The following is a 17,961-nucleotide window of genomic DNA, read 5'->3' on the forward strand; positions in this document are numbered from 1 at the left end:
TAAAGGGATACTTTAAGTTGTTCCAAACCTATATGAATTTCTTTCTTGTTTTGTGTTCAACAGAAGATATTTTGAAGAATATGGGTAACCAAAGAGTTGACCATCAACTGTTTGGTTACCAACATTCTTCAAAATATCTTCTGTTGAACACAAAACAAGAAAGAAATTCATATAGGTTTGGAACAACTTGAGGGAGAGCAAATGATGATAGAATTCACATTTTTGGGTGAACTTTCTCATTTTTTTCTTCTTTTTTTAAAAAATATTTTATTTACATTTTCAAATTAAACAAACACAAACAAACAGGGCTCAGATGCAGCTATTGCCAGTTGTTTACAGTCATATTTAGTACAGCGGTAGGAGGAAAGGTTGTTAATACAGGAACACAATTAGTTTACTGTAATTTAGCTTTTTCAAAATGAGTTAAGAATGGGTTCCAAGAACAGAAAAATGTGTCCATTTGACTAGTGCGGAGTTTTTTTTTTTTGCCAATGAAGAGCAGGCCCAAAAAGCATGTGACAGTGTACCCTCTGACATATTACGTGAACTTTCCCTTTAATTATAACTTTTGAATGGTGTATACAGTACAGGCTTTTTACAGATAATTTATTACTAATCTTAGAAGGGATTCATTGAGAAAAAATACAAATTTGTCACTATAGCAATTCAATTTAATTTATGGATGTTATTTTCTATGTTATTTAAAAAAAAAAATACTGTCACTTATTTCTTATCTGTATCCTCGCTAGGTTCCGCTGGGTGAAAGATGGTTTGGAGTTTGACCCCTCTAAAGACCCTGACCTCTCAGTGTCCAGAGATTCTGGGACCTTCTCGTTGACAGCCAAGGATGGACCCATCCACCAGTACCAGGGCAGATATAACTGCTACGCATCTAATGAGCTTGGCACGGCCGTGTCTAAAGAGGCTCGTATTATCACAGAGAGTAAGTCACTCTCATTACCACAACATTATAGAGCAGCACACTTGCTGATTGCCTGTTTGATATCCCTGACATTACCACATGTGGCGAGTTTTCTGTTGAGAGAATCTGGTGCGCAGCAGATAACAGCCCAAAATCAAGCCCCCTGCCCCCTGTTGTGTGTCATATGGAGTAAATGTCATTTTGAGGAAAATTACAGCTCATTGTGTGTGCCAGTCACACAAGCGCTTCGAAGAATTCCAGAACGAATATAAATCCCAGATTGCTTCCTAATTAGCTATCAAATACAACTCTGTGAGCGGCTCATTGTAACAACACCACATCTATCTAGCAATCTACCTGTCTCCCTTACTCTGTCCCGACCTCTCTGCCAGTTTCCCTGACAACAGTTACCTCAGAAACCAGTGTGAGTCGTGTTAGTGTGTCAGCGGGGACGACCACTCCTGGGATTAGTATGTGCAGGAAGTGAGAGTACTCAGCATGAGCATGGCTAACAATAGCCTGCGTATTATGAACTCCACACACAGCTGGTGCTGCTGGAGCTGGACACATTAATATGTGCACCATCACACACGTATTTCATATCATTTCAAGCCAGTGCATCTTCTAAATAATGTTGTCGTTTTTAATTGCATTCTGGTGTTGCTTTGTTTTGTCAGCTGTGCTGTATATAATTACTTGCTAGCTAATTAGCATACTCTAGTTTCTCACAAGGATCAAATGTATTTTAAATGGTCAATTATTGTAAATAATAATTAAAATTTTCCCCATCCATATCTGAGAATGAATTTAATATATTTTTTTATTCATTTACACAGTAACAAGTCTCACTTTGTTAAAAGAAATTATTTCTTTTTTTAGCTAGGATACTTTAAAGTGATGTGAAGTGACAGTTAGATATTTATAATGTTACAAAATATTTCTGCTTCAAACAAATGCTGTTCTTTGGAACTTTCTTTTCATAAAAAGAACCCTGAAAAAAATGTATCGCGGTTACCACAACAATATTACACAGCGCAACTTTTTTCAATATTGACAATAATAAGAAATATTTCTTGAGCACCAAATTTCTGAAGGATCATGTGACACTAAAGATAGAAATAGAATTAAAATAAAAAAGTTCTTTTGAATTTTATATTTTTTTAATCAAATAAATGCAGCCTTGTTGATTATAAGAGACTTTAAAAAACATTATAAATTTTTACTGACCGCAAACTTTTGAATGTAATTTTAATTCATTCTCTCTCGCAGACACTCCCACTCTACAGAAGGAGAAGAAGGTGTCAAAGAAGGTTGAGGAAGGAGAGAGTGTGGTGCTTCCCTGTAATCCTCCTAACAGCACCGTGGCCCCGGTCATCCACTGGATGGACAAAAGTTAGTCTGTTTTTAATCCTGGTTTATCCGTGTTAAAGATGAACAACATCTCAGCAATATCTATATACAATATATGAAACTTTTTCTCTTAGGGCTGCGGCACATTCAGCAAAACGAGCGTGTGATTCAGGGTCGCGATGGAAACTTGTACTTCTCTCATGTGACTCCGGCAGACAGCCGAGATGACTACACCTGCAACACTCAGTTCCTCAGCGCATTCATCATCCAGCTCAAAGAGCCCATCAAACTCACTGTTGTCCCCTGTAAGTATCAAGGCAGAGAGGATGCTGACTGTCCTTGACAAACCAGAGCTATTTTATAAAACTTTTGAGCTGAACAGTAGAAAAGAGCAAGACTTTTTAACATTGAGCTATTTTTTAACATACAGTAACACTATGGCCCCGTTCACACTGCAGGCAAAAGTGGCCCAAATCTGATTTTTTTGGGGTCAAGTGACCAGGTCAGACTTCTTCAGAGGTAGTGTGAACACTCAAATCTAGCCCAGATCTGATTTTTTCAAATCAGATTTAGACCACATACATATAGATCTGATTTTTTTCAATGCGGCTGCAGTGTGAACAATCAAGGCGGATTTGATGCGACTTTTACGTCAATCTACGTCGACATTTGTCACAATTATGCGGGTCGACATTTACGTCGACATTTGTCACAACTATTCAGGTCATATTCCCACCACTCCTGGCTTCGTCTACGCATCCACACAGATCTCTGTAGTGAATTTGCAACCATAAACCCGCAAAAGTTTCCATTACACAAACATTATGAAATAAATGCGAATATGCTTACTTCCTCCATAACCTCCCGAACTTTAGTGCAACCGCGTGCTGCGTCTGATGTCATTGTTATTGTTCTTTTGCGCATGCCGGTTAGTTTGAAACCTCAAACAGTTCACACTGCAATCAGATATAGGTCACATTTTAAAAGGTAATGTGAACAGCCAATCAAAAAATCGGATCTGAGCAAAAAATCAGAATTGAGCATTAGGACTTGCGGTGTGAACGTGGCCTAAGATTCAATGCCAATGGTGCAAAATACTGACAAACAGTGGGACTTGATACAGCAACCAAAGATGTTCTTCTGTACATAGACTAAAAATGTCAAAAACACAGATGGGGTGCCTGTGTAGGGATGGACAAAGTATCTATCTATCTATCTGTCTGTCTGTCTGTCTGTCTGTCTGTCTGTCTGTCTGTCTGTCTGTCTGTCTGTCTGTCTGTCTGTCTGTCTGTCTGTCTGTCTGTCTGTCTGTCTGTCTGTCTGTCTGTCTGTCTGTCTGTCTGTCTGTCTGTCTGTCTGTCTGTCTGTCTGTCTGTCTGTCTGTCTGTCTGTCTGTCTGTCTGTCTGTCTGTCTGTCTGTCTGTCTGTCTGTCTGTCTATCTATCTATCTATCTATCTATCTATCTATCTATCTATCTATCTATCTATCTATCTATCTATCTATCTATCTATCTATCTATCTATCTATCTATCTATCTATCTATCTATCTATCTATCTATCTATCTATCTATCTATCTATCTATCTATCTATCTATCTATCTATCTATCTATCTATCTATCTATCTATCTATCTATCTATCTATCTATCTATCTATCTATCTATCTATCTATCTATCTATCTATCTATCTATCTATCTATCTATCTATCTATCTATCTATCTATCTATCTATCTATCTATCTATCTATCTATCTATCTATCTATCTATCTATCTATCTATCTATCTATCTATCTATCTATCGTCTTAATCCATCTAGTATCTATCAATCCATCCATTGGGAATATTGTTTTAGCTGTTTTGCCCAGCTTTAGTCCTGTGTGAACACTCACTTACTGCAGCTGTGATTGTTTATCATGCTCTCTCTCCTCATTTCCCTCAATAATTCTGTCTGTGTCTGTAGCTAACTCAGTGGTGCGCAACAGAAGGCCACAAATGATGCAACCCACTGGCCCCCGCAGCTCCTACCTGGTGCTCCGTGGCCAAGACCTAGAGCTGGAATGCATTGTTCAGGGCCTGTAAGTCAAACCTGATCTGGCTGTGTGTCTTTTAGAGTTTTCAATTATTTAGAAAGTGTACTTCAAAAGTGTTCTGTTTGTTTACATCCTGTTCTTTCCCTCATTAGGCCGGCTCCCAGTATCCAGTGGATCAGGATAGATGGAGTTCTGTCTGAGTCGCGCACCTCCACTGAGAGTTATAACAGAGTTCTGCGCTTCAAGAATATCTCAGAGTCTGAGGGTGGCGAGTACCAATGTACCGCCACGAATCTGCAAGGCATGATCTCTCACATCTACAGCATCACTGTGGAAGGTACTGTATGTTTCACACTGCCATATCACTTCCTCTGCAGATTTAGATGTGGGGTGTGAACTTGAGGAGATAATTGGGAAGATGACTAAAAAAAACTTAAATTATACTTTGCTAACGAAAGAAACAACCTCAGTCAGGATTTACATTGTTAGCGTTGCATGATTGGTGTATAATTGCTTAATAAAAGCTTATTGCCTACTTTGCATCCCTTCTGGAAAGTTATACAATTGTTGCCAGAGTCATTTCATGATTAGTTGTTTGTTTTGTGGTGGTCTAGCTGCCCCATATTGGACGAAAGAACCAAAGAGCCAGCTGTACGCCCCGGGAGAGACGGTCAAACTGGAATGTAAGGCTGACGGCATTCCCAGCCCTGAGGTCACCTGGAGCATCAATGGCAATCTTCTTACTGGTAACTGACTCAGTCAGGAAACATTCCATGTCTTAATGCAGGGTTCATGATTAAATGAAAAACTAATTAATAAAATCATAAAAGTTTAAATAAATAATTATAAAATAAAAAATCTAAATATAACATCATTTTTTTCTCACTCCTGACTTAAGTTTAACCAAGTGTCCCTGACACCTGTAAAATTATACTCGGGTGACTTCCCCTCTGACCGCATAAAATGCCTAAGAATTATAGTTACCTGACCTCATCTAACCCCACCTAAGAGTCTCAAACTGAGTCGAACGACGTCTCGTTCCTTTTTGAACACTATCACTTGGGAATAAAGTCTTTAGTGTTCTACTAAGCTGCTGTGCAGCAATAATCAAACAGACTCCAGACAATGCCTTCGAATATGCTTTAATCACAGCTGGAGGATCTCAGACCAATTTTAGAGAGAATCCCACCAGCACAAACAACATTTAGGTTTCAAAAGCATATAAATGTTATCCTGCAAGGAAAAGAAATGTTAGTTATGATTCATTTAAAAATCCATCACAAACACTTACTAAAAGAATATGAAATACTGTGACTATGCAAATGTGTTGCTAAATAATTGAAATATTAACTTAAAAATACTTTTAAAAAATCAATTAAAAAAACTTGCACACCCAAATCAATTGTTGTATGAAATTACAATAGGGTGTCAGCTTGGTTGACCGCAACGTTGTTATTAATTAAAATATTTTTGTGAGCGTAAAATCTCAGGGGGTACTTAAAATAAATATTTTAGATTAAAGAGGTTCATCTGACAAAAAAGTTTGGGAATCCCTGCCTTAATGCATATTTTGTTTGTATATGTTAAATAATCTTTATCTGTTCAGGTGAGGCATGAGAGACATCGGTATAGTCTTGATGTACTGAGGTGTCTTTTTTGCATAGATATTGACCCAGACCCCCGTCGCAGTTTGAAACCTGATGGTCTCACTCTGAAGAATGTGGAACTCAGTGACACTGCGGTGTATCAGTGCAAAGCTGTCAATAAGCACGGCTCTATCATCATCAATGCTTACGTCTATGTTATAGGTAAAATAATTTTCTAAAGCAGCTCTAAAAAAAGCGAATTTTTTGTGGTGATTGCTAAGGCAGCATTCAGGGACTGGAATATCATAGATTTGTGTGTTTTTTTGCTTCTCTAGAACTGCCTCCCCAGATTCTGACAGAAGATGTACTCATGTACTCTGTGGCAGAGGGACAGACGATTGATCTGGCTTGCGAGACCTTTGGCTCTCCTCGGCCCAATGTCACATGGTAAGACAGACTCGATCCTGTGGGGTGTCCTTTCCTCACGCCAGAACTGCTCTAGCCAGCTGTCCTGATATCGGTGGGGAGAAGCTGCTTTGTGGGGAGTCCATTAGGGCACATGGGCAGAATCACACTCAGTAGTCAGCATTTCTAAATATCGGTGTTCTTGGAATATCGCACATTGCATCCATTTAAACAGGCTAAAATGAATATTTTGTGTGTTCACAGGGAGGGTGAGTCCTGGGGCGCACTTATAGCCAACCCAAGGATGAGTCCGTTATCCGATGGCTCTCTACAGATCAGTAACGCCTCCCTCAATGACAGCGGCCTGTACACCTGCACTGTCAGCAACAGCAAAATCACCATCACTGCTGAGCTGGCCGTACTCAGTGAGTTTAACATGCATGAATGCTCATGCCTTCACACATACTTGATTTATAACTGGTTTCACTTCAGACTGTTAGGATCATTTCTTTTCATTGCACTAATGTAATGTTGATGCTTTTATTGTATTCTAATATCCTCATTCAGCCAACAAACTGCAACAAAAATAGTTTTCCAGTAAAATATCAAAATATTCTTAGCAAAATTGCATGCAGGATATTATGCATATTTTAATTATTGTATATTATAATTATTATCATCATCATTGAAGTTTATAAGTTATTTTTCTTCTTTTGTTTAGCTTTTTATAAGCAAAAATCTGACTGGTTAAAAATACAATTTTGGATATATTGCCTAAAAAAAACAGTAAAAAAAAATGTATAAAGTCTAAATTTGAGATGAAGTAATAAATTGGCCAATAAAGTAATTTACTGAAACATAAGGCAAGAAAAATAAATGTAAACTTAAAATCTGGATTTTATTTGACAAATTCTGTCTTCTAGATAAGACATTCATTGTGAAACCTCCGTTGGCTCTGCGAATTCAGCGGGGGAAGCCAGCTACCCTCACCTGCGAGTACCAGGTGGACTCCAGGCAGGGCGCCCCTCAAGTCCAGTGGAGGAAGAACCAAAAGAAGCTCACAGAGTCTTCTGATTCAGACAAGTATGCTTTTATACCTTCATGTCCCTCAAAATGCTTCAGAATGGCTTAGTTTGAACTGTATAACGTGATTTCATGAACATTATTAACCATAAATATCTTAGGTACATGATAGATGAATCCACCCTCATAATACCTGAAGTTGAAGAAGACGATGAAGGGATATACACCTGTGAAGTCATTACCACTCTGGATATGGCGGAAGCGAGTGGCTCCATCACTATCGTTGGTAGGTAACTTTATAAATGGCCTGTTCCCTATAACATGGCCATCTCTAAACCTTACATGTCTGGATCTATATAGCTGCATGTTGTATGATAATGTGACCTACAGAAAGGACAAAGAACATGTTTGGCTGTAGGCAGATTCAAGAAATAACCTTTAAAATCATAGAAGCCTTGTTTTAACTGGGATCCCTTGACCTCTTTGTCAACCCTCATTCACCAGACCGACCAGACTCTCCAACCCAACTACAAATGACCGAACCTAAAGAACGCAGTGTCACTCTCAGCTGGACACCTGGAGATGATCACAACAGCCCTGTGCTAGGTACATTTACAGTATATGTTTTTTTTCTGTTTATGCAATACATACAGTTTGTGTATGCAGTTAATATTTGATACATGTTCATTATTTGAAATTCTTATTGATTTTTTTCCCCCTTTAAATGTCAAATGCTGTATAAATTAATGGTTTAACCAAGATTTGAATGTTTTTTGGACACACTTAAAATATATATGTCATTGCGCTCAATAACAAAATATCACACCAATATCAAACCACATTTTCTAAGTTTGCACAGGGATTCCCTTTTTTTTTGTCAGCAAAAATTAAAATATTTCCTTCAGGTACACATTTTTCTTCTCTGATGTTGGTAACTAGTCACTTTGCATACAGTTAAACAAAAAAAATATTTGTCTACATTTTTTAAATAAATATTTTACAAAAATACTAAGTGTTTCCTTTTAATTGGTTTTTATTTATGTTTTATTAATTGTTTTAATTTCACATTTTTTTATGATAATGATTTATTTCATTATTAGTGTTTCATCAACTCACAAACACCCATTTTGGAAAACCATCATTTACAAAAAAAAGAAATATATATATATATATATATATATATATATATATGTATATATATTGTACTTGAAAAGTGTGCTTTCTGGAAAAAAATAGCTATTTTACTTCATATTTTGCATCTAATACAGTGGCATTCATACATTTTAAGTGTGTTTGAAGTGTCCAAATACTTGGGGGCTAGTCTATATAAAATCAGTGTCATTTTCTGTTTTATATATATTATTGTATACATTGTGTCTAGAGTATTTGATTGAGTTCGAGGAGACAGGATCTGAAAGAAATGAATGGGAGGAGCTAAGCCGTGTGTCAGGCAGCATTCAGCGAACTACCCTTCCCTTGAAGCCCTTCATTTCTTACCGTTTCCGAATCATCGCCATCAATGACATCGGCAAGAGTGAGCCGAGCAAGGAAACGGAGGCTTATTCCACACCAGCTGCTTGTAAGTTAACACCGCATGTGTGTGTGTGAACGCTTACATTGCCTTGAAAAGAAAATGCTTGTCCCGCTACATTGTGATGCATTTGTTTTGTCTTTTGAATCATTGTATGACACTTTGAATTTGTGTTTGTATCTTCTCTCAGTGTGTGGCTGATGTAAAATGACAGTTTTATTGCCATGTTAGAACATCTTGGCACTAAATTATGATTTGTCCTCTACAGCTCCAGACAGCAACCCCGAAGGAGTGCGCAGTGATTCCATCAACCCAGGCACCCTTGTCATCACATGGAAGGTGCGCTGCACAATTCAGACCAAAAATGATTCTGTCTTCATGCATTCTCTTCATGTCGTTCCAAGCCTGTATGCTTTTTTCCCCATGGAACACAAAAGAAAGTGAACAGAAGCTTGAAAATGGACAAAAAAGTTAGATAAAAGGAATCCATATAATGTACATGTGATATTGCAGTGTTGGCAAGTAACAAGCAAAAATAAAATGGCCACACTACTAACTTTTTGGTAGCACAAGCAGTGGTGTAGCATAACCAACTGTTTTTAAAATGTTTTAAAAAGTGAGTATACACGGCTGTCTCTCTCTCTTAATAGTGTTTTCAGGTATGATTTATTCTATTTATTCTTCTCTCTCTCTCTCTCTATCTCAAATTGTTACAAAATTAGATTCATTTTAGTGAACTGGTTCATCTTAAATGGTCCTCTTTCTCATATATAGAGTATATGTAGTATTAGAAAAGTATAATTAATTCTACTGAATTAGTTCATCCTAAACGGTCATCTCACTCTCTCTCATATGTAATGTTGGAAAGTTTGATTCATTATAAGGAATTAGTACATCCTAAACGATCCAATTTCTCTCGTGTAGCGTTGGAAAGTCTGATTCATTCTAGTGAATCAGTTCGTCCGGACAGTTCATGTAAATAAACTGATAAAAAAAGGAATCCCTGTACTTATTGCCAATGTTTTGGGATTCTCATTGTTCACAGATAGATACATTCTAGCTCAAGACTGAGTCTGTGTTCTTGCAGGAGTTGGAGAGGCGTAGTTTCAACGGCCCAGATTTTCACTACAAAGTGATGTGGAGGAAAGTTTTGGGCAGCGGTCCGTCCTGGCACACCAAAAACATCACCTCTCCACCCTTCATCGTCACAGATGTGGGCAACTTCTCTGCCTTTGACATTAAAGTGCAAGCTGTTAATGAGATGGGAGAAGGTCCAGAGCCCAAATCTGCCATTGGATACTCTGGAGAGGAGAGTGAGTTTGCCATGTTGTATATTTTTGCTGCTATTGTGAGCCCTTTTTCCTGACATCTTCCTGTAAGGTTATCTTAATTCACCCCAATTTAACAATGATTTTAGTTCATCTGGAGACAGATGTTTTTAAGGGAATCAAAGTGTGGGTGCTCTTTCTCCCTGCCAGCCCCTCTTGAGGCCCCTCTGGATGTGGGAGTGGTTCTGATCAACAGCACTGCTATTAAAGTGACATGGGCGGCCGTGAACAGAGAAACTGTGAGGGGCCGTCTGCAGGGTTACAAGGTAACACTGTGTTGTATTAAACTCAGCCAAAAATAACAAAATGTAAGATGTAAAATCTCTTCAATAAATGGTCTATCATCCATCCTATAGATTTATCTGAAGCACTTTGACCCAGAAAGCAGACACCTCAGACGGGAGCGTGTTAGGGAGGGTAGGCCGACAAACATCACAGTTGTGACGACGGACAGTAATGAGGAGAAGAAGATTCTGGGAGATCTGCAGCCCTACTCCCATTACTCACTGACTGTAAGTGTCTTTAATCATAAAGGAGAAGGACCCCAGTCTGAAGCCCTCACCTTCCACACTCCAGAAGGAGGTAAGAACGTGAGACAAAAAGTAAAAATAGTTGAAGAAAGGTGAGGGCTTCAAATTCTGTCATCCATTTTTTTCAGTACCTGGTCCTCCATCATTTTTACAGCTGGAAAGCCCTTCAGAGACAGAAATGATACTGCGTTGGTCTGCGCCCAACCAGCTAAATGGAGTCCTGACTGGATACATATTACAGTATCAACAAGGTGTGTTAACTAACACCCTGATTCATTCTCATTGGGATTATTAGAAGCAGTTTGTTGAGGAGAGGGATTTTTGCCTGGTATACAATACAAAGGTTGAAAAAAATCCCAGAGATTTACATTGAAGGAAGGAAATAATCTGTCTAGACACTCTTTTGACTTGGCTAAGTAAAAAAAAAAACAGCAAGCATCTAATCAGAACACCCTAGATATCACCTAGCAATGCCCTAGTAACCACCCAAGCACTCAAAACACCTTGGCAACTCCTTAGAAACCACACCCTAGAAACAACCTAGAAACCACACTATCAGCTGCATAGCAACTAAAAAAACTGTTAAAATACCTTAGCAACTACATAGCAACCCCAAAACACTTAGCCTCTGCATAGCAACACCCTGGAAACCACCTAGGACACCCTAGCTGCTTAGCAACAAACAAAACACTTTCAAAATACCTTAACAATATAAATGACGTTTGAACTACCACCCATAACATCTTAGCAACTGCATAGCAACACACTAAAAACACTCAGCACCCCAGCAACACTTTAGAAAGCACCTAGAACACCCTATCAACTATATAGCAACTCAAAAAACGTTCAAAACACCTTAGCAACTGCGGAGCAATGCAAAAAACAAAAAAACAATCATCATCTTAGCAACTGCTTAGCAACAAAAAAAACACTCACAAAAAAAACACACACAAATATCTTAGCAACTGCATATAAACAAAGTCCCTTTAATGCCGGGGCCACACTTAACGACTAGCTGAAACATTCTAAGACTGAACTGAACACACTTACAGACTGTTTCCAACGACTGGAGTAGATTTTAGACACAGACTGTGAACAACGACTAAACGCAACTCTCTCTGACTCGGCGCGTTTGGGCATGATCAGTCGTAAGTATCAAATTACATTTATAATCGGCCTTACAGTCGTTAAGTGTGTCCCCTGCTTAAGACAAGTCATTTCACTTGGCGGTCATCTTTGAAACGCCTCTCGGGCATGCAAGTGCATCTCCAATCTCTTTGAATGTGGAAACATCAAGTTCTCCAAAACTGTTCGCCAAGCTTACAATTAAATTTTATATTTGAAATCACCATTGAAAACTGTCTCATAAATTTGGTTTCTTAACGCTTGATTCATGACAAAAAACAGCATTTTTCGCATGCCCAGTCCTAAGCGTGCGTCTCAGAACACTGACTGTTTCTATAGGAACCGGAGCTTATAACGGCAGCTGCTGTGATGCGATAATTACCAATCAGGGAATGGCTCTTTTCTTTAAAAGGCGGGACTTATTCCACCATATTGCGTGTTACACTTTCTCTCATTTAAAGTAATACGAGTGCACCATCTTTCTGTATATAAATTCTATGATATAAATACACTCAGAAACACCTTAGTAATTGTATAGAAATGCACAAAAATGCCCGGAATGCCTTCGCAACTTAATAGCAACACACTAAAAAAACACTAGTAGTGCTTTGTGGTTAAAATTTTTGAACAACTATAACTACTTAATATAAACTCACCAACCTATATTTAAAACAATATCCCCCCCCCCCCATATTTCTCTGCAGTTGATAATGAAGACAGCCCTATGCGGATAGAAAAGATTGGCGACCACGCCAATCACTTCAAGTTAAACCTGGACCCTCGCAGCCGTTACCGCTTCCACCTGCGGGCACACACGGCTGCTGGAGAAGGACTGCCAATCATCATGGAGGGAGCTACCACACTGGATGGAGGTCCAATACTTAACGCATCACTGAATGATTTATCTGGACATAGAGTTGTATCTAACTGCACATGGGTTTTGAGGGGTTTTACATGATGAAGGAATGTTTTCACACACATTTTAAACACTATGTCCTAACCAGACATGATGCAAGTAATTTGTGTGTCCACACTGAAAATTTGTTGAAATGTGACACAATCAGTGTTGGGGAAAGTTACTTTTAAAAGTAATGCATTACAATATTGTGTGTTACTCTCCCTAATAAAGTAAATAATTGAATGACTTTTTATGGGATTATGTTACTTTTTCTCACATTGGCTGGGCTTGCCTGTTTTTTTGTTTTGTTTTGTTTTTTTGGCAAAAGTTAAATGAATAATCCTCAGGCTGAAGGAAATGCAAATTCACGGCTGTACAGTAGAGGGCACAGCTCAAACAAACCTTTGAGCTCTGCAGCCATTCTTGATTGTAGAAGAATAGGATCCAGGAGAAGAAAGTTGGGCTGTGTCCCAGTTCAAAGGGTGCATCCTTCGAAGGTCAGACTAAGCGTTGTTAAATGGGACGGTCTAGCTTACGGAGGACTGTTCTTGTCACCTAGCATCTGTGACAGCTGCCGTTCACAAGCGGCAGTGACGTTTGTACTGGAGTTTTTTTAGAGCTATATTAAACTGTCTGAAAATAAAAGAGGGTTCACGAGTTGGTTCTAAATATGTTCACCATGGTCCACTTCTGTGTATAATAAATAGTATAAACTATATATAATTGCATCTTAGTGAGATATGTAATTTGAACAGCTTACAATTATTTTACATTTGTATCATTAGATATTTGACTAAGCTGAAACCCAATACTTGCGTTTAAAAGTGTATTTCGGCAATTTCTCTAAAAAAAATCCTATCATCACTGGCACACAATGAATTCTGGGGTAGGCAAGGCCACGAAGGATCCACCTGTTGTATCCTTCATTTAATGAGAAACAAAGGATAACCATCATGTTCACACAGCGCACACAATACCTCTGCACTTACTCATAATTTCTCTCAACATGAGGACAGCATAGGTCTCAGTCAATAAATGGGAATTAGAAAATATATGGGAAAAAGAAATTCAGAAATTTTGTTACTTGAATGCGTTACTCCCAGCACTGGACTAAATCACTGCCAATCAGAACATATTTGATTTGTATTGGAACAAACGAATTTGTTTAACAAACAACCATCAGATTTAAGGGTGTGTAAGTGTGACTTGTTTTGTTTCTGTGTGTGAACAGGTCCACCCTCCAACATTAGCTTATCGATTGGAGAGACATCAGTCAACCTGACCTGGGTGTCGAAAGAAAGACAGAGAAATGTGGGATTCCATATTCATTACCTGAGAGATGGTACGTGCTATATAGACAGGATGTGATGGAGAATGATTGAGAATTGAGAATGAGATTGAGAATGAACACAAGCTTGTTTATCAAATAGCAAATCAGGAAGTAGCAGCTTTATTACCTGATCTCTTAGTTAGTAGTTAGTTAGATAGTGCCTCTATTTTTCCTGTACCCTTTGTTCTGATTTAGATTGTACTGTGTTCTGTCCAGGCAAAGGCAAATGGAAGCACTCTGAAAAAGTAAACAGCTCTCAGTCTTTCTACACGCTGCAGGGGCTCCAGCCCGGATCGCTGTACTACCTGCGGATTTACTTCGGAAACAAGACTATCTGGATGGATGAGATCCAGACCGCTGGAACAAGTAATCACAAAACAGCCCTCTTAATGCTTTTTATAATAAATGTGCTATTGTGCAGACCACAAAAGAGCTTTCATGAACACCACATTTGAAGATTATAACTTTTATATTTGGGCTGGAAAATGGAGTTTAGAAGATGTTTTCTTGTAACCTTGATAGTTCAGCCAAAAATGAAAACTGTCTTCATTTACTCTCTTTACCCTCATCTTGTTCCAACCCTGTATGCTGTTGTTTATTTATTTAAATTTAAAAGTCAATTTGTGTAATATTTTATATACTGTGATTTTTATAGTTTCTTTCAAGCTTCAAAAAGAATAAGTAACATCATAAATGTAATATAAACTGTAACTGTTATTAAACTGTAATATTTTAGAATGTAATTTATTCTTTTGATGGCAAAGCTAAATTTTAGCATCATTACTGCAGTCTTCAGTGTCACATGATCCTTCAGAAATAATTCTAATATGCCGATTTGGTGAATAAAAGTGTTCATTAAACCCCCAAACGGTAGTGTAGGTTTTGAATGACAAAGAGTAAGAGTAAATGATGATGGCATTTCTAACTATCCCTTTAATATCAAACGAAGTGTCAGGAAATTCATAACAGCATTTCTCCCCTCTGCTTAAGTAGAAATGGAGAAACGGGATGGGTTTGTGACTGAAAGCTGGTTCATCGGACTCATCAGCGCCCTTGTGCTATTACTGCTGGTGCTGCTTATTCTGTGTTTCATAAAACGAAGCAAAGGTGGAAAATACTCAGGTATACACTTCCAACAGCGCACACATCATTCTATTAACCATCTTATTTGCGATTAGTCACCTGACAGTACTAACAAATTGTGTTCTCCTTACAGTTAAAGAGAAAGAAGAGGGCCAGATAGACTCTGAAGCTCGGCCAATGAATAATGAGGCTTTTGGAGAGTACAGGTTTGGTGAAGTTTGTTAGACAGATTATTGCAGAAACTTCCTTTCTCTTTCTTTCTTCTTATGTTCTTTCTTTCTCTCCCAAATGCTCTTCCCAATGATTTACAGATCTCTTGAGAGGTATGCTTTGCAGTGGCATCGTGTTCTTTAGCATGCGAAACGTTCTCAATACTTACTCTTGTAACTTTTTGACGTCACACTTGGTGTATATTTGTAGCTTTATTTCTATCCCCCCTCACACTTTTTGCACAGTGACAACGAGGAGAAGCGGACGGCCAGTCAGCCGTCTCTGTGCGAGGACAGTAAGCTATGTACCGACGATGCTCTAGACGACTACGCCAACAGCAACAGCGTGCAGACCGAGGTCCTCATGGACGAGTCACTGGCCAGTCAGAGCAGCGGAGTCCGAGATGTTCCTGACCCTGAGACTCAGGAAAGTTCCCCTCTAAATCCTGCCACAGCCATCTCCCACCACGGCCTGCCCAACTCCGCCGCCCTCCTTGACTAGCCGGGCGAGACCGAGACCAAACGTGGATTCACACATGTGCCCACCTGTTGCAACCGCTCATGATTTACCAACTAATCAAAAACCCACGATAATAAGACCTACACACACACAACAGACGCCAAGAAAACCCACCAGAGCCACTGCTGGAACTTACTTCAGACGTAATTGGACCAACACAACACTTTTAACACAGCCAGAGGAAAACATTCGACTGACATATAACAAATAGACTGCCATGCTCGTTGTTTACAGATCTTATCTCTCATTTTACGATATAAAATAGGCTATAGCAGTTTACAGTTATACAGACGTGACAAGAACATCTCCAGAAGAGACCTCTTTGATAATCCGGTGAACTATAAAGCATACACCGAGCTCCTGTGGCAGACACCAAATCAAACATGGAGTCGGATTCACCTGTTAGTCAATAAAGAAGCGTTGTGGAAGGAGGGTGCGAGAGAGAAGAGAGAAGCTGAAGGCCTTAAAATCATGACTAAGTGCGTTGTGCAAGCGTATAGACAGCGTGAGCTGGTTATTCTGGTTGCAAAGTTTAATCAACTTATTGTGTTTTGTGCGTCTCTACCATTTTGTTTACCATTTTGCCTGAACCATTTTTATAATTACTTTTTTATTATTAATTTATTTTTTTAACGCAAGGATCACTTTTGTGTCGTGTTTTAAAGGTGCTTTAAGCAATGTCAGCCATTATGAAACTTCTGAGTCTTGGCCACTTTTCCAAAACCCTACCCTACAAAGATTAGCCCCTGCTGGTAGATGCAGTAACTACACCATCTGCTACTAACTAAAAACATATTTCTCCATCAAAATTCGCAATGTAGTCTGTCTGACAGAAGAATTTTTTTGCAAACTCTCCAAAAAAAAAAAATTATATAATAGTAGATGTTTGATTGGTGCCCAATTTCTTTCTGGCTCTTGAAAGGCAAACTGATCTTATTGTAAATGATCATTTAATTTTTTGTCTTTTATATTTAATAAAAACGTGATATAACAGCCTTTTAGTCCGCCTAAACCCCGCCCCTTACTTACAATCAACTGCAGATGGATGGAACCAATTTCCTGCCCTCCTTTTTTTCATTCCATAAAATTTGCTTATGGCACCTTTAAGTCATCTGTACATTGATTTGTTGTAATATAATCGTGATTCAATAGAAGATACATATCGGCATCCCCTCAGTTACGATTATAGAGTTCCTTAGTGTAAATACATGAGATGCAATGACTCTACGACATAAGATCGTTTATAGCAAGCTGTACAAATAAGCATCTATCAATTTAGCCAAATACAGTATTATAATCTCTTTCATCTCCATCGGTTCCTGTGCCTGCCTATGACAACATACTCACCACCATCATCTCTCATCTTTATTTCTCCGTCTGTCTGTGTCTGTTTTTAATTCTTGTTTTCTGCATTGTATTAAACTGTAATGATTGATTCTCTCTTGCAGTCCTGTTGGTGTAAAGCCATAAGAATACACACGTAAGGTGCGTAGTTGTGAGGTCATATTGAGTTAGACAGGGTTGTGAGAGAGTACGTCACACACACACAGTTTAGTTTGGTTACGTAAAATGCAATCATGTATTGGCTTGTGTCTTATTACACAGAATGTATGCTTTGTTTGGGTGGGAATTGTTCCATACCAGTATACCAAATAGCATTTGTTCCCTTTTTTGCTTTTTGGTTCATTTGATTTGACGTTTAATAAACAAATATAGCAGAATATAGCACTGAGAGAATCTATGGCACATTTGGTATTTCTCAAGAGAGGGGCACAGGGGAAAAAAAATCTCTTACTTTCCAGATGAATGTAAATATAGCCCACAAGATTGTTTGTTATGACTTTGAAAACTGTCTTGTTGATTACGTTTTAGGTTTTGAAATTTGTTTTGTAACTTTTTTAACTTTAAAGTAACTTGTTAGTTGTGATTTGAGTGTGGTAGATAAGTAGTGCATAGTTTAAAAAAAAAAAAACTAAGAAAAAGTCCTTTGATAAATAAATGTTGCAGGTTCTTAAAAAAAAAAAAAAAGCTGATTGGATAAGAGACGAAAAAAAGCTAATTGAAGCTACCGGCAAAACACGATTGCGCTT

General features: G+C 38.4%; 1 protein-coding gene across 4 annotated transcripts in view; it reads left to right on the forward strand.

Moving 5' to 3' along the window:
- Positions 1-16,698, forward strand: part of l1cama (L1 cell adhesion molecule, paralog a) — a 49,963-nt gene extending 33,265 nt beyond the window's left edge. For 2 of the 4 annotated variants that reach the window (XM_056239377.1, XM_056239404.1), the window contains 25 exons: positions 750-943; positions 2,192-2,314; positions 2,407-2,577; positions 4,234-4,348; positions 4,456-4,640; positions 4,918-5,049; positions 5,968-6,111; positions 6,225-6,336; positions 6,559-6,719; positions 7,218-7,377; positions 7,479-7,603; positions 7,822-7,923; positions 8,699-8,896; positions 9,117-9,187; positions 9,936-10,161; positions 10,327-10,442; positions 10,533-10,758; positions 10,835-10,957; positions 12,536-12,703; positions 13,961-14,071; positions 14,276-14,425; positions 15,050-15,181; positions 15,276-15,348; positions 15,454-15,465; positions 15,598-16,698. In XM_056239377.1, the coding sequence (XP_056095352.1) occupies positions 750-943; positions 2,192-2,314; positions 2,407-2,577; positions 4,234-4,348; positions 4,456-4,640; positions 4,918-5,049; positions 5,968-6,111; positions 6,225-6,336; positions 6,559-6,719; positions 7,218-7,377; positions 7,479-7,603; positions 7,822-7,923; positions 8,699-8,896; positions 9,117-9,187; positions 9,936-10,161; positions 10,327-10,442; positions 10,533-10,758; positions 10,835-10,957; positions 12,536-12,703; positions 13,961-14,071; positions 14,276-14,425; positions 15,050-15,181; positions 15,276-15,348; positions 15,454-15,465; positions 15,598-15,853 (3,586 nt within the window). In that variant the 3' untranslated portion in view covers positions 15,854-16,698. The remainder of the gene's footprint in view (positions 1-749; positions 944-2,191; positions 2,315-2,406; positions 2,578-4,233; positions 4,349-4,455; positions 4,641-4,917; positions 5,050-5,967; positions 6,112-6,224; positions 6,337-6,558; positions 6,720-7,217; positions 7,378-7,478; positions 7,604-7,821; positions 7,924-8,698; positions 8,897-9,116; positions 9,188-9,935; positions 10,162-10,326; positions 10,443-10,532; positions 10,759-10,834; positions 10,958-12,535; positions 12,704-13,960; positions 14,072-14,275; positions 14,426-15,049; positions 15,182-15,275; positions 15,349-15,453; positions 15,466-15,597) is intronic. The other 2 variants (XM_056239385.1, XM_056239396.1) reach the window with 2 other exon arrangements.
- The last annotated feature ends 1,263 nt before the right edge of the window (positions 16,699-17,961 follow it).

The sequence above is a fragment of the Rhinichthys klamathensis genome, unplaced genomic scaffold (genome assembly GCF_029890125.1).
Source record: "Rhinichthys klamathensis goyatoka isolate OS25496 unplaced genomic scaffold, OSU_Roscu_1.1 h1tg000020l_1, whole genome shotgun sequence".
NCBI lineage: Eukaryota > Metazoa > Chordata > Actinopteri > Cypriniformes > Leuciscidae > Rhinichthys > Rhinichthys klamathensis.